The following is a 22,419-nucleotide window of genomic DNA, read 5'->3' as shown; positions in this document are numbered from 1 at the left end:
TATCCTACATCGGTAAACCTACATTGCTGATGGGAGGGGGAATGGAAATTGAAAACCTTTGGAACTGTGGCAGAAAAACTTCAGACAATGAATATATTCTTTACTTTACTTTCAGGGTGAAACAAATACATGGATGTAGGCCATTGGTATATACTGGTAATTGTTACTGGTGACACAGTGGTAATGTATGTAAAATAGTCAGTCCAATAAATTTCTTGTGAAATTTCAGGTGAAGAATTTAATATCAGAGTAACAAATATCTGCATTCACTGAGTTAGTAAACAAACAGAATAATGCGAGTATTGATTTTGGTGAATGAAAAACATCTCATTACCATTTAACAGAAATCTACCCATATCTTTCTTACTACTATGGAAATACTGGGCTGTAGGTGGTTCGTGCTTAATGTACATGTATATAGGCATATCACAGTTCTATCACAAGTACGAATGTCAAAAAATACTGTTAAAGTACCCTTTTCGTCAAGCCTGTCAATGAAAATAAATACGTACAAACTATATACATATATACTCAAGATGTACTCAAGATTAAGATGTTGAATAAAGAAAAATCATGTCAAACATACTCTTCAAAATTCAGATCAAATGAAAATATTTCAAGAAATTTAAAAAATAACAATTTAAAAAAATAACTGGTAACAGTATTACAAAATCTTGAGCAGAAGTCTTTGTTAGAGAGGTAATAAAACACCAACCAGTAATAGACGTTGCTGGATTTAAGAACAAAATTTGTAATCTACAAAGCATTTTGTTAAATGAGGTAGAAAGACCAAGTTAGTGGGCATGTATACCGGTAATTTAAATAAAAGTTTTATAATACATGTATATATATACCTTTAACTTACCTTATAAATCAATATCATAATGTATCAACCATTTGGTCTTCTAAAACTTACACGTACATATAAAGAATATATCAATTTCAATTTTATTGACTTTGTAAAAAGAGTAAAAGTTAAAACTTAAGAACGAGAGTAATTGCGCATATATGGATGGACAGACAGACCAAATCACAATTTACACAAAGGTATTCCATACATACAGGTACACACAGACATACTGTAATTCTTCAATCTTTGTGCATCTTTGTAAGGTGTTTATATAAGCTTATTCTGAGAGCATTATTCTGTAAAGATTGACAAAATTATACTTTTTGTAAATCCCTGAAATTGGCTAACCCAACCAATATATTTTTGTTGCTCCTTCAAAAGCGGAAAGGTTGAGAAATTAGGATATATAATATTGCATATAAAAGTCACGCTCATCACGTCCTTGCAACGGCACAAGCTGATCAGGATGGCATATGACTTCTTTTAAATTACTCATCACATTCCTACTTAAGTGCTGCTAACTCAAACCAATATAACATGACTTTATCAGGAGAATGAAACCACATCACCAAAACAGCCATTAAGTCTTATTTGACATCTTGTCTTTAGTCAATACTGTTTGGACAAGAGTTGAACTAAGGGGAGTAATCCAAGTGTGCGAAGCAGCATAATACCTGCCTGAATAAATGGTTCTTTAAATGTCACAACATTTATATTGAACAGCAGCAAGTACACCTTTCCTTTAATCAATACTTTTAAAAAAAAATGTTTGCACAAAAGTTGAACAAAGGGGAGTAATCAATGTGTGCTAAGCAGCATACATACACATACATATGCCTGTGTGAATAGATGGTTATTTACACGTTACAACACATCAAAATATTTTTTGGTTACCCATGCAATTAAGTAATGTGCACAACAACTCATGCAAGCCTGACTTTGTGGAGCCATACAATGTATAATCCACTATACTGATACATTTAAACAGTCGGCTGAGTGAAATAGAGATTATGGCAGTTGTCTTGATAACATTATTTCAGCACTTAAACTAATGGACGGAATATTATTACTTTCATGTTCTGTGAATGTGTCATAATGTCCTACAACAATGCAAGCATGGCTGTTCTCAAGCACATACCCTTTGTTGTTCCCAATCAGGAGAATCTAAGTGATTTCATCCAGTCACACCTGGTGTTCTTTACACTGTAATCCCTCACTGAAGTGTGCAGTGATATTCTTTAGAATCAAGGTGGTCTCTGTAGGTCTGGATGTTCTTAGCTACATGCAGGTGGGCCTGGGTGTTCTGAGCTAAGTGGGCCTAGGTGTTCTCAGCTATGTGGGCCTGGGTGTTCTTAGCTAGGTGGGCCCAGGTGTTCTCAGTTAGTTGGGCCTGGGTGTACTCAGCTTAGGGGGCCTGGGTGTTCTCAGCTAGGTGGGCCCGGGTGTTCTCAGTTAGTTGGGCCTTGGTGTTCTCAGCTAGGTGGGCCGGGTGTTCTCCCTCACACGACTACATCATTTCAAGAATTGTTTACGGAATAAATTGAATGAAATGGTAGCCTGTATGCTAAACTAAAGGTCTTTTGAGTGAGAAACTTGACATGGATATTCATCACAATGATGATTTAGGTGACCACCTCATTCTCAGGCTCCGGGAGAGTGTCACCTCTTTCCCGTGATATCCTCAAGTACATGGGTTCCTTGAGGATCTTCCTCGCCCGCTGAGCCTTGACATGTTCAGCTCCAAACACCTGCAGGTGCACGCGGTAATTGTTACGAAAATAGTCGTAAGCCTTGTTGTAGTTGCCGATGTCCTCATAGTAGATGCCAGTGTTAATGTAAATCCTGCCGGCCAGGACTGAGTAATCACCGTACACCTGCTGACACAGATCCATTGCCTCCTCATAAAGCTGAAAAATCAAAGACCAACATAAATCCATTGAGGAAAGCAATGGTTTGATTTATTAAATGGTATTTAATAAATGGTATTTAATAAATTAATTTAAATGGTATTTAATAAATGATTGATGTGTAATGCCTTAAAGAGACTGATACATAACTTTTTTGTGTGAATGTGTGTATGCATATGGGACTTAAGGCAGACTGATTTTGGAACTAACTGATCTCCCTTGGAAAATAAAGTTTTATAGGTATTATATAATTACTGTTCTTATTATTTCAATCGTATTGTTGTGAAATTAGTGTTTAACAAGAATATTTCATTTTACAGTCAGTGGCATGGGTGCAGGACACTGGAGCACTTCCTGTTTCCTTGCTCTAACCTCAATGCTAAATGCCAGGTGAGCTGACCCAGATGGCCACCAAAGCAGTCTCTGGTGATTGAAAACAACGATGTTGTAAACATATGTGAGAAGGAAGAAACACATATCTGTATATAATCTGATTTCCATTGATGTACCTTCAGTTGTTCTGTACTCCCTGTCCTGGACAGAACAGCTAGTGTCATCTTAGCCTCTGCAATGTTCCCTAGGTCCTTCATCTACAACATGATCAGCATTGGACACTATTACACATACTTCATATAATACATAAGCAGTGGGACTCGTTGAAGACTTTCTGGTGTTTCGGTATTTCAACATTTCACTGTGTACTCTTCAGGACACATAGTAAATTATCCATAATTTTAAGCAATTTGCATTACCTAAATGCCTTGCTGTATAGAAATACAGAAGTTTGATTAGTTCTTGAAAAATCCTGTAAAGTTATTTGCGACTTAATTTTGATGTGGCTTTCACCAACTTAGTTCAGCAAAATTATTGGTCAGTTATACAGTACAAATCAAGTGTTTTGCTTCTGGGATACAGTTGTCCCACAATAAGATGTTTGACAACTGATTGGAATGATACTTTTAGTGTTACTATCAGATTTTAGATCACAGTGTTGCCTCCTGTAACAGACTGGGTCAAAAGGAAACCAGAGTTCCCAGAATACATCATAGATCTTTGGTTAGTTACTGATTACTGACGAACTGTCTCAGATATGCCCACCACCGTGGAAGACAAGTGGTCTCAGTAAACGTTAGACGGTGCCAATGGACACAGGAGCGACGTTGCATGAGCACTTACTGTCACCGAGGCCCTGCGAAATGTGACTGCAGGGTGAACACAGTTGTCAAAGTAAGACCCTAATGTACTGCTCACCTCCTCATAGATAGCTATGGCTGCTGTCACTTGCTGTTTGCCCTCCTGTAAGGCTGCTTCTGTTGTCATCTCCTCATTTCCACCAATCAGAGCCCAGCTGGATAGGTTAAATCCCAGTTGTACCATCATCTTTGCCAGTTTAAACTGCAATGTGAAATTTACAACCCTATTGGCAGTCAGTAACATACCCCAGCCAAAAGCAAGAGAAAGGATGAGTGGATTTCAAAAATGGTCAATGAAAAAAAAAAAAAATAAATAAAAAAATAGAAGACCATAAAAAAATATTATCATTGGGAAAGCTTGACCAACTCCCCTAAAAGGACTTCTTTCAATGGCATTTAGAAGCTGAGCTGGATAACAACACAAATAAATGGATCACAGCTTATTCAGTGAGCAACGTTTCAGTGTAGGTATGAATACCATTATGAAGGATAAAGCTAAAAGCGCCATACTCGAAAAGAATTTTTTTTTATTTCACTCTGAATTATTTCTTTCAATTCCTTAATTTCTTTAAAATTCCTATTTGATTCATTAACTACAATAAAAAAAAGAAAAAACCATTCCCTAATGATCTTTTTGGATATTTGCAGGTCATGCCCAACAAAGAATTTTATGACCTGCTACAAAATTTGTGGTCCTAGGAGTAATGCAAGAACGAAAATTTAACCCGAAAAGTTTGCTACCATCATCCAACAAAGACAACTACCTAAAAAAACTTTTCTGAAGAAATGGAGGGATATTCATTTATTCATAGATTTACTTATTTTTTAAATATATTTTGTATTCTCTTATATAACAGTAGTCAGGTTTATTGGTAGAGAAAACTGAAATGTGTAAACCACTGCAAACCCAGCCAGGACAAAAATCAATGTGCCTCTTGCACCAGATACCTCTATAATACATCTCTTGAATACAGTTGCTTATTGATGCTATGCAATTTCTTGCAATTTTTAGCATGTTTTCTATAAATAATTGCCAGATAGGCCATTTATTAAGCTGTTTCTTAGTTAGTATTAAAATTGGTTTACATGGAATATTTTTTTTCACAATTGCAGTAATTTTTTCACACAACAAATCATTTTTAAGAAGAAGTAATTTTGTTTTTGCAGAAATATTTTCATTACTGTTGAAATATTTTAACCATGCTGTAAATGATTTTATCCTTGGTTGAAAACCAACTTACTAATAAACAGATTGATAAGGCACCTTGCCTGTAAGTATATATGGAAAACAGCCCAAATATTTAAATGAAATTGCATGATTATGACACTAACAAGCCACTGTAATTGAGCCCTGTTTACAAAGCTGCAGTCAAATGAGCAACAGCTAATTTCAACCAGGCACACTCATTGATCAAAGGCCAGCAATCTTCAAGGAGAACCCATTAAAGAACTTGACCAGTGTGAGTCCTCCTCAAAGTCACATGGTTGGATGGATCTGACCTTCTAGATAGAGGTCTCCCAGCACTGATAGTAAGCTGAAGTACTTGGTATTTACTTAAAAACAACGGGTGAATGAGATGGGTGTTAAAACTTCCATAGAGTTTTAGCATCTAATTCAAATATCTGTAAGTGTATTACCCTATTTCCTCAACCTTTTCTCATATGAAAGAGCAACTTTCAGCACCATTTATGCATGTTTCAAATTTCATTTTACAGACAAAACTACATTGGTTGGATTGGCCAATTTCAGGTCTTAACAAAGAGTATAATTTTATCAGTCTACACAGAATAATGCCCCCAGAATGTGCTTAAATAAACATATTGCAAACATGCGAAAAAGTTGAACAACTACAGTACCGGTACTCACCTTGTGTACTTTGCCTTTCAGCTGTTTACGCAGTTCAATTGCTTTCTTGGCCCACTCAATACACTCTTTCTCTTGTTTCAACATGGATCTGGTTAAGAACTCGTGCCTCTTCAGTTGCTGAAAAACAGAATATTATTTTAGCATTGATTAGTGATTTATGTCATGAAGAATATTTAACTTGCCTAATGGTCAAAAATGACCATGACCATATGATCATGCAACTTTAGCACTAGAATTTTGAACAGGTACCAAAATGGGTACAACCAACAAAAAAACAAAAAACAAAAACAATTTAAACATGGCTGTAGGAACATAACAAGAGACTGGCTCCTAAATGTTTATTTATTTCAATGGAGATTTTCACCTCTCATCTCATCCACTCCCACCCCTCACACACCAAATTATTTTCAGTGATCTCCTAAACTATGAACACATTTAGTGCATGTTGTAACAAAAAAAAAAAAATGAAATCTTTGATGAGTGAAATAATATGCAGTGCACAAGTCTATTGCCTTACCCCATCAATACAGTAGCACATAAGGGAAGATAGATCCACCATTCTCTCTATTCTGTTCCCAAGCTCCTTCTCCTCAATGTTGTATGCCATACGGGCCAGCTCTGTGGCATCCTCGTATGAGCCTGCCTGGTGACTGAGACAAAAACAGGCAATAGTGTACACCATGACTTGTGTAATAGCAAAAGCGACACTATACGAATCCTTCATGCCTTCAACAGTAACTTAAACCAATCAATGTTACTGGATTATCATAGTTTTCATGTCTTGATTGTGGCGTCTGAGTTCACTCCCTTTAATGGATTCGATTTTCAGTGAATCCGATCACAATGCAATCAGTAAAACTTGTCCCTCGATGGGTGCATTATTTTGAGGGAGCAATGTAGGTCAATATACACATAGTTTATAGAAACTGTTGATCAGAATCAGAACTGAAATCTTCAAACAAATGTCACCAAATACAAATTTCATCTCCAACTCAAGAAAGTGCATAAAGATAGATGATGCAACCAGAAGTTGTGAATTCCAATAGCTATCACAAAGTGTTCTCACAGTATGTGTCCTGTTTGCTCCAGCTTGACGGTCAGCTTCTCCTTGTTCACGTCACCACAGTTAGCCATGTTGAGGGCCTGTCCCTTATACAGCTCTGTCAATCTCTCTATCCCTCCAGCTCCCTGAAGGTCACAACATCAAGAACCAACCACTCAATCAGAATACTGTTCAAATGCTTGCAGGCTTTTCATATATAATAACTGTACAGTGTATGCAAAAAAGTGTCATACACAACAAACTTTAGGACAAGTTTCCAACATCATAAAAAGTCAGTTAAGAAATAACATTTTTTTACATTCAAGATTTTTAAATACATGACCACCTTATCATTTGACTGAATAACATAAGACACATAAAAGTATAAAGATATAAAAGATTAATTATGGTTTTGAGATGGACTATATTTTCTTCCTCATGCCAACAGCCCTCACACCTCCTAACCCATCCCATATTCCTTAACTTGAGGATTCTACTCGGAGTACGTCAATATGCTGATGCTTACTTACCTTTCTCCAGAACAGCAATAGGGAGCTGCTAAATTCTTCATTGTACAGTTTATCGATAACTTTCTGGTCTAGCAGAAATTCTGTCATTCTCTCTTGATCATTTAGGAACAAAACATGGTGAGGATATTCCTGTAATGACAGAGCAAAGTCACTTTGAAAAAAAAAAGAAAATTGTGAAGTCTGACATTTATACATATCCAACAGGGAGCATTTCTTTCTCGGTTTGCCCAAAAACATTATTTCACAAATAACTTGTTTTTTCAGTTGAATGAAGGAATGAATAAATGCTTGGGGTTTAACATCATACATGTACATAATAATTTTAAGTATATGACGACGAAGAGTCATTAGGAGTGTGTACATATATTGTGTCGTCTTGTGGCAGGGCGAGACACCAGGCATGACACCCCACCCAGTGGCTACTGACAATGAGCCAACAAGTCCTGTTTTCTTGCCCTAACCTCTCAGCGCTGAGTGCCAAACCAGTCAGCAACAAATTTTAAAGTTCATTTTTAAAGTCTTTGATATGACCCGACCAAGGTTTGATCCCAGGTCTCCCAACTTCGAGGTAGATGCTCTAACCATTAGGGCAGCGAAGCAGTCATGTTTTTTTAGTTGAAGAAAACCACAGCATATTCTACAAAGAGTTAAAAAACTTAACTTCACTGATTTAAGTAGAACATTGCATCACAATTATTCATAGTCCACATTTCTACTCCTTTCCTCAACATCACTTGCCTCAACTTTCCTGTCTAGATTTTCTGAATGCTGAAAATAGTCCGCCAATAAAGTATGCCACCAGCGGAACAACTTCTTGGTCTCCCCTGAATCTGAACCATCAGGATTTAGCTTGAAGTACCTGAGTAAAGAAAGAGATTATAACTGAAAAAAAAAGTAACTGTGAAATTTATCGATTATTTGATATATTTTTTTATCATACTCGAGAAAATTTCACTTATACAATGACGACTAGCATTATGGTGGGAGGAAAATGGGCAAATATCGGAGGAAACCCACAACCATACACAAGCTTCTGGCAGGCTTTCCCAAACATGAATGGGTAAGAGGATCCTGGGTCACTGGGCATAGGGCACCTGATGACTATATGAATCCATACATATACTAGAAAAATGCAATTTTGAAGAATCCCTATTTTATAGCTTCTGTGATTGAACTTCAAATAACTGCTATTTTCTATGGTCGTCTGGTTTGCTTTAGTGAGGAGTAATGTCACCTTCAGCATTTTTGTCACATCACATATTTGTGCCCCTCACTGGAATGACACCAGACTGGCATGACATCCCACCCATGTTGACAACTATGGGAGCACAAATTGCCAGAATGGAATGTTAACACTGGGTGTTTTAACAGTACAAGACAGACACTCTTAAAGAGATTTTTGGTAAAAAAATAAATCCAACTGAATTTTTTTAGAATAGCCCAAATAATGACCTTTCACAAAACATCCACCTCATAAGTGCATGTGTTAACATTCAAAATGGGTAAGGACTTTTTCAAACTTTAAAGTCATATTAAAATTTAGTCTTTAAATATTACAGGTGCAAGCCTGATATTTACTGAAGGGCAAATGGTTTCAGCTAATTTGAGGTAAATACAGAACATTTGATTGGATTAGCTAATATGAATTTAGGGCCAAAAATCTCCTGCATAGCCTCATTAACCAATCAACAGTTATAGTAAACTACAGCCAGAAGCAGAAATGTACTGGTGAACATGATCATCAAAACTGGATGACTTAATTACTGCGATTTAATAAATCTCTATGTCACAGTGCTGTGACTGATGAGCCAGGAAAGTGTTCATCACATAGACAGCAAAAATTAGGCTTACTTTCTCCTCACTGCTTTGCTGAGGGACCTGTGGTAGAAATCTAGACGTCCCTCCCCACTGTCACCATAGGGGCGGAGAAAGGTGCGCAGGGCCCGGTACACCTGTGCCCATTTGTAAGCAGGGAGTTGCTCCCCCTTGAACCTTTTTCTTTCTTTCTCCGATTTCTCTTTAGAACCTGTAATGATGTAGAATGAGATAGTCCATGTATTGATAAACTAACAGTAAGCATTAATAATGATGACACAGACCACATGCATATAGCCACTCATTTTGTAAAAAGCTGTCACTACCCAAAATTATGAATTGTTAATTTCTGCCAGGCATTTTTTAGTCACAATTTTCAAAACATTTCTTATATTATTTGCACTGGTAAGTTTCAATTCCAGTTAAATGTTAATATTAAACCACTCATGAAAACTGTACTTGATTCAAGAATAATACCTTCACTCTGACCACTGTGAAATATGTGTTTAAACAATTTAAAACAGTATGCTATTACAACAAACATTATATTATTGTAATTTTACATCTTTCTCTCCAATTTTAATCTTCCTGCTCTTTTGGTTGGGAGGCATGAGGTTCTCCTGGATATTGGGAGACTCAGACTTCATAATTGCCACACCTTTCTCTTCCTTGTTTTTGGAAGGCACAAGATTCTTCTGTTCGGACAGGACACTGAGGAACTTACACTCATCTTTCTCCTCCTTGTAGCTGGGAGGTGCAAGGTTCTCCTCCTTAGACAGAATACTGAAGAACTCAGACTCCTCTGCAATCTCACCTTTCTCCTTGTTATTGGGAGGCATGAGGCTCTCCTCCTTAGACAGGATACTGAAGAGCTCACACTCCATAATGACCTCACTCCTCTACAACCTCACCTTTCTCCTCCTTGTTGCTGGGAGGCATGAGGTTCTCCTCCTTAGACAGGATACTGAAGAGCTCACACTCCATAATGACCTCACTCCTCTACAACCTCACCTTTCTCCTTGTTATTGGGAGGCATGAGGCTCTCCTCCTTAGACAGGATACTGAAGAGCTCACACTCCATAATGACCTCACCTTTCTCCTCCTTGTTGCTGGGAGGCATGAGGTTCTCCTCCTCAGACAGGATATTAAGGAGCTCAGACTCCAGCAGGCCTGACATGGACACCTCCAATAGGCAGAGTGTGGCCACCAGTAAAAAGCTACCATTCTCCTCCTCAAACCTGGCCAGCACATCACCCAACAAGCTGAAAAATTATGTTACGAATTACTAGGCATTGAAGGCACTGCTGGAACTGTAGGCAAATGTTTCAAAAACCCACTGCACCAGTTCTATATAAAGAAGCCAGAACTATTAATATTTAACACCTTTCATTTATAGACAAACAGTTTATCAATAATTGAGATATCTGATGAAGAAAGCAATAAACAAACAGGTTTTAGTCTTAGTTAAATCAGTCAAATGTACTGAAACTTTATATCTGACAAGTTTACACGCAAATTTCAAAAACACATCTATACCATCCTGGGTTGTATTTGAAAACTATCTGTGGTTTTGACTATAACAGTAAACTTTTTAAACAGATATTTATAGCTGTATATACATGCAAAATATGAATGTGACTGGTTATATACCTGTTGAATACATAATAAACCCAGGGAGAAAACTTCCCATAGGACTGAAAAATATACCCACAACACTGTTGCCATTGAACATATGAAAATAATGAAATCATGAAAACCAAATCTTATCATCCACATTATAGACAATAATATATCTACACACTCTAGGTATTAACTGGATCTTACTCCAACAAACTGTCCTTCAAGCTTGCCACTTTCTCAGAGATCTGTTTAAAGTCTCCAAACACTCTTAGCTCTTCACAGGCAATGGACAACCAGAGAGGGTTTGCAGACGACTCTTTGTTCAACAACTCAATCATCTGATCCAAGGTCAGCTTCTTTTGGAAACGCCCTAAAACTTCAGCCACGATTTCCTGTAATCATCACAAAGCCTGTCTTTAGGACTTAACTACTTCAAGAAGCTTATGCTTGCAACAACTGTCAAGAATCACACAACAAAATAAAAAAGAAAAAAAAAAAAGTGTGTGTTTGTGTATCATTTGGTAAGTAAAAACGGCCTGTAGCTAAATCTGCAGAATTCTCATCTTTTAATTAACTCTACCCACTAGTTAAGTCAGAAATCCTAAACTGAAATTCAACAGGTTCACTGGGTACATTCTGCATAATTCCGATTATCAGGCCACACAAGACTGCTTCTAATTACTCAGCATTTGTTACTCATCCACTGATCGAATGCATTGTGCACATTCAGACTGTGTGGCCTAACTTCACGTGCGACCAATCAAATCTTTTGCTGCAAGTAATGATCAATGAAATAGCAACTCTGTTTACCACACACGTATAATTGTGAGACCATACGTGTCTGTCCAGTGTATTTAAAGTCATTATAATTCCAGAAACCCACAATTTACTAATCAAAAATCTCCAAGGCATCAAGACATTTATCAAACATCCCCTTAAACAAATCCCAGTTATGTAAATAAGTCAGTTTCCAACTGTATATCAGCTCGTAGGCTCAAGCTTATTACTGGATACATGTGCATATTTAGAGCAACTTTAAGAATCCTATGTGGCATACTCAGTTTCATGTATTTATTTATTTATTTATTTATTTATTTGATTGGTGTTTTATGCCATACTCAAGAATATTTCACTTCCACGACGGCGGCCAGCATTATGGTGGGAGGAAACCGGGCAGAGCCCGGGGGAAAACCCACACCCATCCACAGGTTGCTGCCAGACCTTCCCACTTACGACCACAGAGGAAGCCAGCATGACAGTTGCACATATCCATACAGTATAATGCTGTCTTTTCTTTAAATTTGCAAATGTGCTATGTTTTAAAATTTCAACAAAAGATCATACTTTCCTGGCTCTTAGGGTCAAAGGAGGCACTGTAAGGGTCTTGGGACAGTTCTCTGTATCTCTGGTTGTCAAGGTGACGTGTGGGGGAGTGTCAGGAATCATGGAGAACACACAGCGTACCTGAGGGGCCAGCTTACGAGGCACCCAGGTCATGGACAGGGTAACGGCATCAGACTGGAACTGAAAGAAACACATACGCAGTTTTGATAAACCACAGAGGCACACACTGAATTACAGGAAAAACACATACGTGTACAGGAAGTATGCTTGTTCTTTGACACAAGTCCACAACAGAACAAAAATGGCTGCAATTCCGTTGAAAATGGATGAAATAGCCCAAAACTTAAACTTGGTCTGTAACTCATTTCAGTGAAGCCTTGCATCAAATCTTAATTCACAATAACTAACTGTTTTGAAGAAAAAACAAAACACAAACAGTCATAATTTTATCAAAATGAGCGAAATTTCCTGAAACTCAAACTTGACCTTTACAGGGATACAGAATCGACACTGATTGGCTGGCAGTGGAGATGGGGTTTTCTCGGTTAAATCTTACAGCCTTCGTCTAGCTTGAATAAATGTACTATACCTAAAATTCAACTGAGGCACTTCATAGCCTGGACTTGCCTAGATATCTTATACCAGCCAGAATTGATTTTGTATCCCTTTAAGTCACCATGGTGAAACCATGTACCAAGTTTCCATTCAGTATGTTGATGCTTTTAGTAATTAATTACAGAAAATGATTTGTGATGGACTGACGGACAAGGTGTAAACACACATGTACATGTAGTAATAAATAACTGCCACATAAGCATTCACAACCTAAAATGGAGGGGGAGAAAATAAATGTTTGGTTCAATTTTCTGGAAAATTTTCCTCATTTTCTGTCCCCTTCTTCAACAACAACAACAACAAAAAATACAAACCTGATTAAGTGCATCTACAAAAACCACAATAGGCCTGGTGTTGACATTAGACAGAGTACTACAACAGAGCTGTGATGCCTCCTCCAGGTCCTTAGGCATGCTACTGCTCTTTACCACCCCTAGTTCCAACAGTAGTCGTTTGAGGGCACCCTCCAGCTCTATAGAGCCTGGTACCGCCCCCACAAAGTGATAAAACACGTGCCAGCCTTGCTTCCCTCCACTGGTAAATATAGAAGAGTTACAGGAATAAAGTCATGAAGGGTGAGCACTTTTCTGAACAAATGACTGAATTTACCTTGACCATCAGCAAAGGGTATTGTTATTTTTATGTAAGGACTTACACACGTATTAGTTCAATTAAATGAAACGTTGAAGTCTATTTTCAACAATATCTGATAAGAAACTAATATATCCATATACATTATTGACACAAGCAGGATTAAAAAAAAAAAGAACCAAAAGATTATTTCTTAATTTATACAACTTTACACTATTATGTTAATAGAATTTTATTTTACCAACAGAGGAAAGTTGACCCAAAGGTCACCACCAAAGATAAATAAAATGTAAATGTTAATCCCATTTTATTCTAATACAAAAACAAACTAAACTTTAATCTAGACTAAAGTTAATACGCGACATTAAATTGCTCCGTCAAAATGCCATTAATTACAAATTCACTAATAACGGATCTAACTACGCATATTCACACCAGAAATGTAAAACTGCACTGTTTTTGTGGCATGTAAGGAATTTCAAGTGTGTTTTGCACTTGGGCCAAATAGTCACCTGCTGAGCGGGATCAGAGTCTATATAGCTCTTTGTCTTGTAAAACGGAGCGCATAGAAGTGACACCTCTAGATTTTAGCACAGCATAACTCTCCTTATATGACAAAAATACCATAAAATCTATAATATTCCTTTACATTGAAGGATTAGCTTTCAAGAAAAATGTACTTTTAGAAATGTAAATGTCTCATGTGCATTACTTAAAGCCCTTTGAAAAGGACAAGTGTGCTGACTAAAACCTGATCCATCAACTGATTGACAGCCCGTGTATGGCTTACACTTTTACTCAAACAATTACTTTCAACGCTTTATAAAGTCTATTCATGTTGAAAACTGAATTCGCTGGAGTACGACTTTAAAACGTTTTTGAACAACAGCATTATCCCAAGAGTATATACATGTTTTGCTATTATAAACTCAATCGGGAATCTTTGGCTTGCCTAAAGCAATTTGAGCCCAAGTTCTGTAGTATATTCCTTTTACAATGAAGTTTTATTGGCGAACTAAAACATCATGCATTGTAAGAGAACAATGGTGATACTTACAGGTTGCCAGAATCATGTCACCCATACACTGGAAAAAGTACCCCAATTCAGACAACCTGAATCTCGGTTCTGAAAATATCCCCCATTATCTGTTGTGCTTACCCTGGTATTTTGTGGTTGAGAGCTCGAGTCACTGTCTGATCAGCTGCTTTGGCCAGAATGGAGGACTTGCCTGAGCCTGCATTTCCCAGAACCAGCTGAGGAACATCATTCCCTGCTCCATCTATGTACTGATCAATCTGTGCGTGGGCATGTGAGTAAAGACCAATATCACTGTTACATACATGTACTGATCACAGATAGACTTTAGAACACGTGCAAACTCAATTTATACAACAGGAATGTAGTAGAAGCAACGAGGAGTTTAGGAACATCAAGATGACACAGGATTGCTCTCGTTCAAACTCTTCAGTGAAGCAATTTTCATGTACAGCGTTAAAATAAAAAGCAAAAATATGATACAAGTATCACCAAAAGGGCTTAAGACCGATCTGATTCATTGTCAATAGGCTTCTGCTCTGGAAATGAGACAGGAAGTGAATTAATGTTATGTTATACAGATTTACGGACAGAGAGATTGTCAGACAATGTCATACAACATGTATTTCATTTATTTATTTATTCGACGGGTGTTTTATGACGTACTCAAGAATATTTCACTTATACGACAGTGACCAGCATCATGGTTGGAGAAAACCGGGTAGAGCCCCGGTGGACACCCACGACCATCCACAGGTTGCTGTGGTATGTATGGGCGTGTAAAAAGAAGTGCAAATTAGATAGCAAGGTGCAGACAATTCCTTGTGTTACATGTATACACTTGCAATTCTCACCATCAACACTGACACAAATTTATAGAAATATTTAATGCAAATGTGGCATCTTCTTTCAATGTTTTAAGTTCTTGCACCAGTACATGCCTCATCCAGTATTGCTTTCCTCCCCCAAACACTGTCACATCTCTGCTTCATGAAGGACTCATGTGACTCCTTCATCTGCTGGAATGGATCCACATTACTCTCCTCCAATGGATACTGCTGAGAGATCCGCTGCTGGAAAAACTCCATCACCTATATATACAGAGCAAATTTTCATCAATGACTATTTTAAAATTAATGAGTATTAAGCTAGGTGGCAAGAAAGTAATTTTACAACTGTAAACCTATAAACTATAAAACTGTATAATTCTGAAGTTTATTATTTATTTATTAATAATTAGGTAATAATTTTGGTACTTATACTTATTTGTACATGCAAACAAATATATATGTAGTAATTAAGTTGCATCTATTGACATCAGCCAATCAAACCAATGGGTTAACAAATCATTTAACTAAAACAAACCGTTCTTTCTATCTTCGTATCAGAAGACTGGTCCAATGTAACTGATCAATGGGATCAAAATTTGAGTCCACTTCGGGAGTGGTAGATCCAGGATCAATCCTGGGCCGAGTCACATCTAAGACTTTAAAAGAGGAAGTTGTGGCTTCCTCGCTTGGTGTTCAGCATGGAGGGGATAGTGCAACGACTGGTTGACCCCTATCAGTATAATGGCTCAGGTGGGGCGGCTTACTTGCTTTCGGTAAGTCATTTCGGTGAAGCAGCACTAGATAACAAGGAGGTACATTACATACACCCTAAGGATTCCTTCGTCGTCAAATGACTGAAAAATTGTTGAGCATGACGTTAAACCCCAATCACTCACTCACTCACTCAAAATCTGAGCATTTGCCAAGCATGTGTATGCTAAATTGATATAAGCTGAGAATAAACTAACAAGAATGCGTCAAAGAATGTTGTACCAACCTTGGTGTAAAACATGTCATCAAGGTCAAGGATTATCTTGTCACTGTCTGGCTTTATGCCAGAATATTTGCACGAATATTTCACCAGCCTTTCTTTCTGTGAAAAGAAAAGAAAACAAACAAAAAATAACAAAAATTGAAAGATTTGTTTTTGCTTATTTATTTGATTGGCGTTTTATGCCAAGCTCAAGAATATTTCAGTATTATGGTGGGAGGAAACTGGACAGAGTCCGGGAAGAAACCCACGACCATCCTCAGCTGTTCTAGCTTCTTTAGCATCCTGGATGGATTGATGGAGCCATGTAGTATAAAAAAATGCAAACATGACTGCAGTTGACAAACTAAATACAACAATCCAATTTCCCCTTATTCTCACGATGTCACCTTATGTCTGATATTACGGCTTCTTAGAAGCCATTTAAGATGTAGAGTTGAAAGTGGAGAACAGGTGCATCCAGTGTTTTAGGAGATAAATCATACCCTCCCACATTTTCCCATCGTGTGAACATAACAAGGTTGGTCTAATGATGCCACATTTATGCGGCAGTTCATTATTAGCACATGTTTATAATCAGTAGAAACTGATGAGTAATGTCAGATATTCCTCCTTGTGCAATTCTGAAACTTCTGTTTCGCAGTAGTCACTTTTCATACTGTGTTGTGGAGTATGGAGTGACTTCACTAAACTAGAGGGCAACAAAACACACATCATGTGGTTTAATTTTTTATCTACAAAATGTTGAAGAATATATGCTGAATCATCAGGTGAAGTGACAAATAGACATAGCAAAGCTGCTGAGTCAGCAGTCTGACTTACAGGGAACCTGTCCTCCAGCATGGACCTCAGCATCTGAATTTTAGCTGCAGCCAGTGGATGTTCATCAAGAAACATGTGACGATGTTGTTGTGGTACAGACTCCAAAAAGTCATCATTACGGACAAGGAACAAAGCTGTGGGAATGAAGTCTTGCAAATTATAAATGTAGAAAAGGCAAAATCTTAAAACTCTATTGCTATAAAGCAATTAGGCACAAAATATTTGCAGTTGCAGTAATTTATACCGATTACTTAATTCACTGTAAAAAGATTGTATTAAAACTAAACTGGAAAATGCATATGTCTGTGAATGACAAAGCAGCTCCCGGATGACCTTCAGACCATTGTTCATCAAAAGTCATTCAGTTTGCCACGGCGTGTAGAGATGATTTAGAAATGTACCAATTTTCATGAAATTTGAAATAACGGTTTGGCACCTTTCAGTTACCTTTATCTGCATGAAAACAAATTCCCCTGGTCTCTACATGTATGTAACACATTTGGAATACCATAATCTATGTTCATGAGGTAATAGCCTGAACACATATGAGATGGTAGCAAAGGCAAGAAGACAAATCCCAACGAACAGCCATAAGCAGTCCCCAATGGCAGAATATATTTTTGGTCTAAAGAACATTCATATTGGTGGCTTTTAAATAAAACACATCGACTGATAAATAATCAATACTTCAGTGAATATTTACATATATGCTCATCATTGATATTGATATCACTGTTGAACTGTCTTACAGTTTGGGTTGTCTTGGCGATATGCTCCATGAATGATCTCCATCTCTGTGATTGACAGTCCGAATATCCAGCGGTATTCCTCCACCAGGCTCTGAGGGACATCTCCAGGGGTGGGAATCCAGCCTATACGCTCACTTGGCAGAGGAAAGTAAGGTATCAAAATGAGTCACAGCTCTCATGTGGACAGTGTCCTCACTCACTGGTTTTACTATACAAACATCATCAACATCAATAAAGGTTGAGACAGAGTCTTTTTTTTCACCCAAATAACAATGACAACGGCAATGTTTGCGATTTCTGTACAAAATTGAGTAGTGGTGGCATCTTAACAGCTATATACTTCTGAATGTGCATTTTTATGTCAAATTTTAGGGGCAGTACAGTATTAGAATGTCACATAGTAGAGACCTAACATCTATACAGTTTCATTCATAGTTTGCTTTCAAAGTTTAATATCACTTAACCTTATTGTGACTTTTCAGAAAAATGCCTCCAATACCTTTGTATTTATAATGCTGTTTCCACTTGCCAAAGATACACAATACAAGCACAGTGTACTGGCACCAAATCAACCAGTGCTGGACATAATCACCTGAGTACGAAAGTACTGAGTTTATCTACTGAAGCATGACCTGGCAGATCTCAACCTTGATCGCCACATCATTACCAAATAAAGCAGGCAGACTTAGTAGAGGGAAGCTTTTGATGATCATCAGAGAAAGCTCTCACCTGGTCATGTTCAGGAAATATGGCATAATATTGTCGGCATAACACCTGTCTATCTCCCCTAGACATGTCCTCAAGGTCAATTCTGTGGTCGAATCTTTTGGGATACCCTGAATCACAACATGGCAGATGACATCTATGTTTTAATATGAAAAGCTAGTTTCATACATCTATGCCTTTATAACCGTTCCCGTACTTTGTAAACAGAACCATTATTGAGAATCTGTTCCTTTTAACACAAAATTAGACCATCACATACATGTACTTTTTTCTTTAAAAGTATGTAATTTCATACAACAGTGGTCGAGATGTAGAAAAATAGTCAACCATGCTTAGGCAGAACCATAACATTAGCCAAAATCCTAACATACGCCATCATATAAAGCCCCAGGCCAATTCACTGCGACAATGCATCATAGACCTCTGGGCTAGGAGAAGGTCCCATATGCACTGCACATCTACATGCACACAGTTATATACAAAACCACCAACCTTTGGCAAGTGATATACATACATGCAAGTGAACTTTTCCACATGTAAAACAAATGTTAATTGGTAGTTATTAAAGGCAAGTGGTCTCCTGTGAACTTCATGTAACACTCACCGAGAGGGAACCAACAACATCCTATTTCCTCATTATTTCCCAAGAAGAGTGGAAGAAGCAAAATTTTGAAAATTCCCTGTCCAAGATCTTAATGATATTGAACCGACTTGAACCGAAGGCATAATTACATCTACATGTATCATAGTACAGGGGTTCACATCTGAAAAGTCACCAGTATTTATACTCCTATATGATAGTGCTACATCTACTCACAAATACTCATTCTGCAGAGTGATAACTCTACAATGAACCAAAAAGTTCACAGGTTGAGTGACATGAATGGTCTTACCCATCGCAAATCACACTCTACCAGATGAAGACGTCTCTTCTCACACCAAGCCCTCAGATCAGGAAAAACCTGTTCATAAAAATTGGTGGGGAAAAAGCTGGGTAAACTTTGTTATACTTACAGAAAACAAAACTTTAGCTAGTAGGTCAACAGTTCCTCTGGGGCCTGCTTCATGGAGCTTGCTTAGTGTTAAGTTACCCTTAGCTAAGTGCACTTTATATCTCTACTACATTGTCAGAGTAGTTTAAGGCTTACTTTGCTAGGTGAGCTTCATGAAACTGACCCCACATATACATTTCTTCTAGGATACATTTCTTCTAGGATACCTGCATGAATATATATTCATGAATATAATACTACACCACTATGATGAATGCACTGGGATGAATAGGTACACTGTATAAACTATTATAATAATATATAAACTATTAACAAAAGCTGAAATATTTAGGCATCATTATAGACAAAACAGTCATAAAATTATCTGAACGCCCCCCCCCCCCCAAATAATTCTGCCAAATATTTTGTACGTTTGGCCAGTTTCAGGGCTTAACAAAAAGTATAAGTTTATCAGTCTACACAGAATAATGCCTTCAGAATATGCTTGAAGAAAACCTTGCAAACATACGAAAAGTTTGAAGAATTTCAGTATGCTTACCTCAATTAATGCACTTTTATGCACATAAAATTTGATAATTTTGTAATTTGGGATAAAAATTCTGAAACCATATAGTTATCAGACTGAAGGCCCCACATCTGACGTCCACATCACACTGGTGGAAGTCCCGAGCACTGTGAATTGCTCATTGTGACCTAGGCCCCACAAACAGTAAGAGTGATGAATCTTCTAATTTCCTATCAAAGGCCGGGTTTGAACCCACACCTTGTATGATTGAAAGGCAATCATCTCTAACCACTAGACCACAGCATGCTCTCCCTGACTAGTAAGGCTGCAGGCTCGAATACAATTTTTCCCTGAGCTTGTATGTCTGTAACTTAAAGTCAGGAAGTTTGGCACATACATGTACATGTATTAATATCTGGTGTAGTGCCAACATGAAGTCTCTCACAAAACAAAGACCAATTTTCTTGTCAATATTATTTGTGAATGTCTTTGTCAAGGTTTTAGCTCCATTAGGCAACGAGGTATACAAAAAAAAAAGTTTTGTCAAAGTGAGCCACTGTTATTCTTCAACCTTTTCACATAATTGCGAGATGTTTATTCAAGCATATGCTGAAGGCATTATTCAGTGTAGACTGATAAAATTATACTTTTACTGAAAGCTGCTCCTTCATATGTGAAATGGCTGAAGATTGAGGGCATATGTGATTTAAGAATGACTACCCTGGCCACTCTAGTCTCTACCACTCATAAACCTGATCGCCACTATACAAGTGAAAACTGAAATTCTTCATTACAGCATTAAAACATCAAAGAATTAATCCATCAACCAATCAAAACATGGTCCTGACCTGCTTGACCAAGACTTCCCTCTCATGTTGAAAATCTTTGAAGGTTGAGGACACAAATATCCTCACTGTTTTCCATCCACTTCTCCTGACCACTAAATCCTTCCTCATGTTCTTCTGTCCCTTAGGCACATCCAGAGTTTCACACACAGCCAGCCACGTCGCCTCCACATCTTCAGGGTTGTGTTTCACCAAATGGCCGTAGAAGTTACCCTGCGTCTTGTAGGTGCGCCCATGGCTGTCGGTTAAGAGAGGCGTCTTGTCATCGACTACATCCTCACCAGCTTCGGCCCCTTCACCCTCAAGATTCGGAGTGCGATAAACATCAGCTGTCCTTTTAACGATAGGGTCCTCTGGGACATAGACTCCATCTGTCTGCACCAGGACGGAGACCATTGCTCTTCTCTTCCCCATTGTGGAGGGGACCGTAACTACAGAGGCTCCACACCCCATACTGTCAGGTTTGTTATTTCCTGCAGTTGCTGCCTTGATCTTGTTGCAGATTTTATCACAACACTTTCTAAGTGAGCATGACGATTCCTACTAGAATGGATCAAACACAAAAAAGATCATCTACCGGTTATTATTGCCACAGGCCATTTAAAAATAATGCATAAGAAAAGTGTGCACTAACAATAAACTTAGAATTGGTAGCAAGGCTACAATAGAGCTTGCCTCCATGAGACACGTGAATTAAACACTCCAGCTCAATGCATAAAGAAGTAAAATCATATATTTGGTAATTCATGGTAAATACTATGCTCCCCCAGCGTAAGCATGGGAACATGCTTTATATGCATGCAAAATTTCAGGTCAATACACACAATACTTTTTAATATAACACCCCTAACAATTTGTTTAACAGTAATTCTAATATATAATACAATAAGTCAGGAATTCAGTAATTATGGTATTTAATATGTACACACTGAATCAACGATGGACTATCCCTCTCATGTTACTGTGCTCATGTGTGAAAATGCTGAGCTCAATACCTGCAGTCCTTTTTGAGAAACCACCCCTACCACTTTGTTTAATGTTGATTCTTATACCCAATACACTAAGTCAGGAATTCAGCAAGTTACAGTACTTAATATGCACATATCCATTCAACAATGGAATATCTCCCTCATGCTATTCTGCTATGTGTGCCAACCCTTAGCTTAATACATGCAGTACTTTTTAAGATACCACCCCTAACATTTTGTTTTACATTGCTTTCTCTGTTATTGGACGCCGATGTCAGGGTACAACATAAGTTAAGCCTGTACTTTATACCGGTGGGTTAAAAAGCAGGGTTATAATCTAAGCTGAAACACATGATACGTAGCCCTGTGATTATTCTCAGTGAAAATTAATAATCAAAACTTCACCAAGTGTATGATCGATTATGGCTATTATAAGTACAGCCTACATGAACGTCATGATAGATTATTAAAATTAATATGTCCGTTACGACTACCATCAGAAGTCAATTACCTAGAAATATGAAACTTCCCTATAGCTAGTCTCTGGCCACATCTTGTCA

The 22,419-nt window shown here is 37.7% G+C and overlaps 1 protein-coding gene across 1 annotated transcript; it reads right to left on the bottom strand.

The window, feature by feature from the left end:
• Positions 1-2,338: 2,338 nt before the first annotated feature.
• Positions 2,339-21,743, bottom strand: LOC135473406 (telomerase protein component 1-like). The gene is made up of 21 exons (XM_064753256.1): positions 20,895-21,743; positions 19,422-19,490; positions 18,532-18,638; positions 17,803-17,936; positions 17,054-17,187; positions 16,238-16,333; positions 15,352-15,501; positions 14,534-14,670; positions 13,098-13,317; positions 12,169-12,348; positions 11,029-11,216; positions 10,297-10,466; positions 9,241-9,415; positions 8,128-8,248; positions 7,390-7,518; positions 6,884-7,005; positions 6,335-6,467; positions 5,818-5,934; positions 4,009-4,152; positions 3,267-3,347; positions 2,339-2,757 (listed from the first exon to the last, which is right to left on the bottom strand). Exons 1-21 carry the CDS (start codon positions 21,342-21,344, stop codon positions 2,473-2,475), a joined length of 3,342 nt encoding a protein of 1,113 aa, XP_064609326.1. The 5' UTR covers positions 21,345-21,743; the 3' UTR covers positions 2,339-2,472.
• Between the last annotated feature and the right edge of the window lie 676 nt (positions 21,744-22,419).

This window comes from Liolophura sinensis, chromosome 8 (genome assembly GCF_032854445.1).
Source record: "Liolophura sinensis isolate JHLJ2023 chromosome 8, CUHK_Ljap_v2, whole genome shotgun sequence".
In the NCBI taxonomy this organism is placed as follows: domain Eukaryota; kingdom Metazoa; phylum Mollusca; class Polyplacophora; order Chitonida; family Chitonidae; genus Liolophura; species Liolophura sinensis.
This window is presented reverse-complemented; position numbering and strand designations above follow the sequence as displayed.